This window comes from Corvus brachyrhynchos, unplaced genomic scaffold (genome assembly GCF_000691975.1).
Source record: "Corvus brachyrhynchos isolate BGI_N302 unplaced genomic scaffold, ASM69197v1 scaffold115, whole genome shotgun sequence".
NCBI lineage: Eukaryota > Metazoa > Chordata > Aves > Passeriformes > Corvidae > Corvus > Corvus brachyrhynchos.
This window is the reverse complement of record NW_008239553.1, coordinates 2,455,876-2,463,404: the sequence shown is the minus strand read 5'-3', so window position 1 is coordinate 2,463,404 and position 7,529 is coordinate 2,455,876. Positions and strand designations below refer to the sequence as shown.

At 38.7% G+C, this 7,529-nt stretch overlaps 1 protein-coding gene across 1 annotated transcript in view; it reads left to right on the top strand.

The window, feature by feature from the left end:
* Positions 1-16: 16 nt before the first annotated feature.
* The window catches only part of TRAF6 (TNF receptor associated factor 6), a 22,684-nt gene continuing 15,171 nt past the window's right edge, over positions 17-7,529 (top strand). The window contains exon 1 of the mRNA XM_017741604.1: positions 17-7,525. Within this exon, the coding sequence (XP_017597093.1) occupies positions 7,464-7,525 (62 nt within the window). The 5' untranslated portion in view covers positions 17-7,463. The remainder of the gene's footprint in view (positions 7,526-7,529) is intronic.

Here is a 7,529-nt window from a genome sequence, read left to right as displayed (position 1 = left end):
GTGTCTTTGCCCTGCCTCTGCCCCGGGAGTGCCATCGGACAGCGGGAGGAGCGTGAGCAGCGGGTGGCTCTCGAGCTGTGGTGCAGCTTGTCTCGAGCACATCAGCTGAACGTGGGCTCTGTGTTTCCCACTGTGAAATGGGAGATACTCGGTGAATGCTCCGAGAACACGTTAAAGAGTAATTTGCAAGAGTGTTACTGTTTCTAAACCCTGTAGCTCTTATTTTCTAGTAGAGACTGGTAGTATTTAATATTTATTGTAACTTTATTAACACGAGTAATGAATTATAACTTCGGTAGTAATTTCCGTCAATTTCGTCTGGCTCAGATAGGTCACACTGAGTCTTTTCGTACTTAAACGGAAATCTCAGCTGTAGGTGGGAGGAAAATGTTCTAATTATATCCCTTAGACCTAGTTGTTAAAGCTTGCCGAAAGTATTCTCCCATGTTTGCCTCTGACGCTTTCTGCAGCGCTACACCTCAGCTATGTGGATTTTGTGGTGTCTTAGATACTACTGAGTGATTAATAAAGTATTGATTTGAAACTTCGGGTGCATTTTGCGGTGTGTTCACCAACTGTTAAAAGACTTGCAAGCAAACTGCTTTGTCTTCCTGTAGAATGAAAAAGCTGTAAAACTTGTGCTTCTAGTAAAAGAAGGGGGGAAAAAGTCACCGAAGTATGCTGATAAAAGCACTTGGATTATTTTTGTGGTATCACTCTGGGCATAATTCTTTTGCATATTCCACAGTACATTCAGCTTTTCCCAGGTGAGCATTTATGGATTTCAGTCAGACTCTGTTGAATGAGAACTTGTCAGGACATAAATGGCTTTTTAAGTTTTGTAGTACTGCCACACTGCAATACTGCTTTCTATCTTTAAAAAGTGCTGCTGTATTTCAAAAGACAAGGCACACAGTAGGTACCTATGCTGACAGAACTTCAGCATGAAAAAATATCTGAGGTGAACGTACATGCTTTTCTTTACCCCTTGAACTTCCATGAGTTTACTATGTCAAGAGTAACTTTTGTATCTCAGTAGCACAGATCAGCTAAGTAGATGTAAAAAAAAAAAAAGTTTTAGCTCCAGACCGTGAAAACTGACCATAAAAGATTCCGGGCATAAAGTGTGTCAGAAAGAAAATAAAAGTAAATGTAAGGTGGAGTGAAAAGGAGAAATGTTTTAATTGCTTCAAAATGTGTGTGTTTAATTCATTGTTTGCTTTCCCAGGATCTCAGATCGTTCTATTAATGCCACATACAAGCCTCATGCCTGTAGAGGTGGATGGGAATTGAATGTAGCCTGGAGACTGTACCTTGCAGAAATTACATTAGTTCACAGCCATACCTCTTCCTGCCTGTTTTTGAAGTGCTTTATGGGTGTTTACTTTGTCCCCACTAGGGCAGCATCTTACGTGCCCTGTAGATGTACTGAGAGGTATAGAAAGACATAATGCATATCTCAAAGTGTTCTCAGTGTGCAAAGGGAGAACAGAAGCCAGAGTCACTGCCAAAGTAAAGAGTTAAACAGTACTGTTCTTCTCACTAGCAGTGCTGTCCTTGTATTTGTTATTCTGAACAGTTCCCAGTAAATTCTGTCTAAAAGTTGATAAATTGAAGAAAGTTTCAGGGAATTTTGGCTTTGGTTTGTTTTTTGTTATGGAAAAATCCATGGAGTATCTTGGTGTTAAATAGACTATAGTATGCTTCCACTGCTCACTAAAATTAAATTTGTTTCGACATACTTAAGTAGGATAAAATATGAATGTAACTGTGAGTGTGCCACCATCTAGTCTCCTAAGTAACATTCTAGCATGAAAATACTTATGTGATTAAAGCCTGACAGCATTCTTTACAAATAAAGAGAAATCACCTGGAAAACTTCAGAAACCCCCAAGGGCTGCTCTGCTCTAGTCAGGAGCTCTTGATAGTCTAATGAGCTCTGAATGTTGTATGATTGTGTTTGCCTCAAACAAAAATTTTTCTTTCAAGTCTTCCAGTTGACATGTTAAAATGGTGTGAGTATGGTGGTCATCCTAAAGACCTGGATGTCTTAACAGTTACTGCTATTAGCAAAAAAGAAAGTTCGTATCTCAACAGAGTATTAGCAACATGCTTGTGGAGTTTTACAAGAAACCAGAATTTAGTTTTTGCAGTTACAAGTTCTGCCCGAATCTCCTATTGCTTCAGCTTGTCTAGCCATTTGATAGCTTTGAAATGAAAGTGTTTTATAAGTATTAATTAATAGGCATTAGCATAATTTCATGTGTTCTGCCTGGATGAGGCCATAGTGATGATAGCTACAAACCTCATAGTGGAAACACATGGTGCTTATCAGTTATCAGTAGACCATGGATTAATGTGCCTGGGAATAGGTTTTGCAAGTATTACTCCATAAACAAATTATCCAAAGTCACTCCACTGGTCTGTCAGTCTCATGACCCAGAAATCTATACCTACATATGCAAGGCAGATGAAGAAAAGAGAAAAGTTGGCCAGTTTTGCTGTCGATGCAGTGCTAAAGGCATTTGCCTTGGTGGGTGTGTCCTGGCCAGGCTGCAAGCAAATTAATTATATTTGTGAACTTTGAGTAAGAAAAAGGATTTGGAATAGTTCTCTCTATTGATTCCGTATTTATATGGGTAGTCAGTTTCCAGGAAAGGTCATGTGGAAATTAATTGTTTTAAGTACTTCCTGATTCATAATAAAATTTTTCTCTTATAGCAGCTGGTACTTCCCTGCACAGTATTCCTTAAGTTTGACACATGCTTGAAAATATCATTTCATATTTCATTGTAAATAGTATACAATGCCTACTTTTACTTCCTCCCTAATACTCTTAATAGGATAGTGGGGTTTTACAGGCAATCTGAAGATATTTTCTGGTACCAGTGATTTTTTTTGATTTAGAGGAGTTTGGCGCTCAAAAATCTATAGAAGTCCTACCTAAGCTTCATTATACCATGGGACTCGAAAAATCAGAGTACTGAGCTTTGTTGCATGCATTAATTTAAAATATGGGCAGTTTAAATTCTGGTTTGAAATAGGTTTTATCTATCATAAGGTACATTATTTGTAAGGTACATTATTCTTGCAGGAGTTGGCTCTTCTAGGCTGACTGTGCTATCTCACATCAGCCTAATCACTTTGTAATGTAGCAGTGTAAATAGCAACAGAGCACAGGTTACTTAGTGAAGAAAGGTTTCATTATGGTTTAAAGTTGGAGAAGTGGGATGGGGACTCCTGTAGTCTTAACTGTCTTTTCTGGGGCGTGAAAGTTTCATCCTTAGGGCATTCCCAGACTTCTGCAGCACAGGTAATTATCAAACAAGTTCTGTCCATTACCATTTGGCGTGGAAAGCACCTTCCTTTCTGTTGGCAAGCAATACAGCTGCTGCCTTGGAGAGAGAAATCAACTTTTGCCAGCCCAAGGCCTGGATACCTCTGTGCCCAAGCTAAAGCCCATTATCTCCAGAATCAGCAGGTCTGACAGCACTTCCTAGCTCTAGAAAAGGCCATTTCAGGTACATTACCAAACATAGTTTAAGACTTTCTCTGCTTGAGAAACTTCACACTATCGAAAGCAAGAATTACTATGTAACGATCCAGTTTAATTGCAGTTGTTCCTGGATCTGAAAGCTGGATGTTGTGAAAAAAAAAAGGTATAGAGAGCAGTCTAGAAAACTGTTTAATATATTAAACGACTAACATTTTAAAAAAGGATAAGTTCACAAGGCTGTGGTGTACACAAGATATTTTAAATCATTATTTGGATATTGTTGTACTTGCATTTGACTCAATTTTGTTCAGCATAGAGGAAGAATAGCAGCTCTTATCAGTAAGAAGAAAAACTGATGTGGTTTTTAGGAGATCTTAACTTTTATTTCACTGGAAATCTGTTTCATAGTCAAAAAGAAAGGGTAGCAACTTGATTTGAATTTTGGGATATATCCTAATTAGGGCGTTAAAATCCATCCTTTTCCAGCCTGAGCATTTTTTTAATTCCCCAGGAGAGGAAGGTGAAAAACTGCTACAGTAGGCTCACAGACTGTCTTATCTTTACTGGGGAAAAGACCTGTCAATACCACTCAAAGTACACTTTTCTGTAGCTGTTTTTGTCCTAGCATTGCTCTGTCCAAAAAGATTAAACCTATGTTGCAGTCTGGGAGGGTAAAGTAACTTCCACAAGAAACAGATCTAATTACTAGTACAGGAGTTACAACTTATAGAGAAATTAGTTTAAACTATGGTGAAATAATAAGGCCTTAGTTAATTGTCTGAGTAACAGCAGTGTGGATTTTGATTTGGAAAATTGTACCTTGCCCCACACCTAAAATGTGTCTGGAAGAAGGAGGATTTTGCTCAGAGATAGGATTCCTCCTACTTTTATCCATTTCATCTTATCTTAGGTAAAATATGAACAGAGTTTAAAATCTGGCTCTTAATCACCTTGTTTAAGGTGCCTCTTTGTGCCTGAATTTCCCAATTTAAAAAGATACTTGCACTTCTTTTTTTGTGAACCACTTGGTCATATACAGATAAAAAGCTCCATGTAGGAGTGGAATGTATCACTGAATAACGGGCTTTTTGTGTGAGACTGGGATGTTGACTGATTGCACTGACTCATTCATTAAACTGACTCTGGTAAGGGAGTTTTGTTTCTGTAAACTGAATATACCTACCTGCTACGTCTGTAGGAACAATTCAAATGGGCAAGGAGAACACTGCTTGCACAGCACTTAAGCCTACAAAGTGTTCAACTAGTGAGATTATACCGAGTCAGGTCCTGGTTTCTTCTTTTATAAGAACAGTATTTTAAATAGTATGGGATTTTTTTCCTAGGAACAGCCCAAGAGCAGAGTCACACACTTCTTTGCAATTAATGTGACAGCTGAATTTGAGTAAAGCTGTTCTATATTTCTTCTTGTGACTTCCTGAATTCCGTTGTGACATTGCTAAAGGGATGTATGTTCCTCTTCCCTTTCTTAGTCTCACTAAATATACCCCTGTGGCTTAGAGTAATGTGAATTTTTCAGTCCTAGGCTGGCCTGTGGATTCTAATATCTTGCATACCAACATTCCCACTCTGTTGACCCAATTTAGTTCCTGTAGTTTTTCATGAGATGTGCCCCGTGGACTGATAATCCTCTGCAGCAATTGTTAAATAAGTTATGTTAGTTAACAGTGGAAACAAGCTGGGTTTTTTCTGCAGAGAGAAGAGAGCTACTGATGGCAGTCTAAACCAAAGATCTCTGTCATAGAGCATCTTTCTAAGCATTGATTCTTCTGCTTCCATTCTAAGTCATTGGGGGAGCTGGTCCTTTTGTGGGATTAAACTGGTCATGTCTGGACTATGGCTGGAGCAGCTGCTGAGAGCATTCTTAGTGTTTAGTTTGTATTGATGTTGTGTTTAGGAGCCCCAGTTATAAAGCCAGTTGTGGTAGATAATGTATAGGGACAATACATTGGGGTGGAAAACAGGAGTGGAAGTGAGCAGCACTTTGCGTGCAGTTCCAGACAGCTCTGCTCTAGAGTTATTTCTGCAGAAAGTGAGCATTGCTGACAGGTTCAGTACAATTCAGAACTGTCATCCTGTGCTTTGAGGCTCTGTACCTTAATGGTATTTTGGAAATGTCAAGAATGCTGCTCTTCAGATACTTCTCATACCTCTGCATACCGCAACAAGATGGAAAGTCACGTATTTATACAACAGAATAAAAGTTCCGTTTTGATTATTCTAACTATATCTAACCAAAATATGGTAACTTTGTTTTTGTTTAGATAGATCTGCCTCTTTTTTTTACTCTGGATAGCTGGAAAAAAATAGCTCATAGAGTGTTAGCATGGGCAGTATTGCTAGTTGTTTATCATGTGGATGGCCTAAAGCACATTTCTGTGATGTTTTATGTGTCCAAAATGTATTTTCCATAAATGCTAGTTGAGGCCTTGTGTGATTAGTATTTCTTTTGATGTAATCTTCAAGTGTTGTAAAATAAGTACCCAGATAAAACTACCCATATGTCTTCCTCCTATCCATGAACATTTTGTAAAAATGACTTGCGATATGCAAATTCTGATATAGGCAAGAAAATTTTCAGTTTTGTGAGCTTGTGGTCAAGGTAACCTTATTCATTCTGCTGCCCCCAGCATCTGCAGTAGTGATGCAGATAAACAATTCTTACAATTCATCTCTTGATTGGATTTCCATCCTTAATATATTTTAAATGACATAATGGTATTACAGGGAATTCGTTAGGTGAACACTGCAAGAGACTTTTGCCTGTACTGCTGTGCAAAAGATTATCAAATCCAGGCTTATTGGGCTTGTTTTGCATGCCTGGCTCCCTAACCTTCAGACTACTCATACTGCCTTGCGCCTGGTGATAATCTGTGTTTTTCAAAGAAATGCCATTCATAGAAAACTAACCACAGTAGGATTCTAAGAAAATTATTGTAACTGTTAAAAAAGCAAGGGAGGGGAAGGTTTCTTGGTCTTTAGAATTTGTATTTGTTGTTAAGACCTTTTTTTAAGGTTCTCTCATTCAGTGTAGAAACACTAGCAATCTGTTTGGGGATACCAGCACTTTTTTATTTCATACCTATGAGTTCACCCTGCTTTGGAGGAGTGTTGTAAACGCAGGTTTTAGTATGCCATCCACCACTCTTAGGGAAAGGCGACTTTTATCTTCTGTTCTTACAATCAAGACCCTTGTCCTCCCTGCCAGCTAGCCTGGAAGAGGGAAAGGAGAGCAAGAGCTCTGTTTGAGTACTAGCAATTTGTAGATAGCTTTTGAGCTGTGGAATTATTATCCTTATCTCATGTGTAGCTTCTTACTCAATTTAAAGTCCTACTGGCAGTTCTAAAATGTTATCAGCAGTGCTGTATATTTGAATTTCATTTACAGCACAACAGCTGCTTGGTTTAGGTACTTGGACTTCTATTTTATTTGTGGTCCTGCAGCTAAGTTGATTTGAAATCTATATTGTGAATTGCTCTATACAGAAAACGCTAACTAACATACATACACTGCAAGGAAAATATGGAATTGAGCTGTTGCCCTCCAATAAAACTTGATTCTGGACAGCATTTTTTTGTGCAAAATCTATCTGAATGCCTTAGAAGTAAATAATACAGAAGGGATAAAGAAACATCTTCAGTAGGCATAGCAAGGACAAAGAGGATTCTTCTTTTTACAGAAATCAGATAGTCAGATGAAAAAGATTACGAACTATGCTGACAGGATGCAGTGTCCTTTCCTACACATCACAAGATAAGTAAAAAAAGATAAGGGGGCAAAACAAAACCAGTGATTTTGAGTAGAACCAAATCTGTAACTCTGTTCTAGTGTTTCTGGTCGGAAATAAATTTTGTTCTTGCCTGGGAGGGAGGGTCTCGAAATATTTTAAATTAACACATCTTTTTGCCCTGTTGCAGCGCACTCCTGTGTAGCCCTCGATCAGCTGCCATGAGCTTGCTGCACAGTGACAGCAGCTGTGGAGCCCGAGACGGGGACAGCGGCTGGGGCACAGCC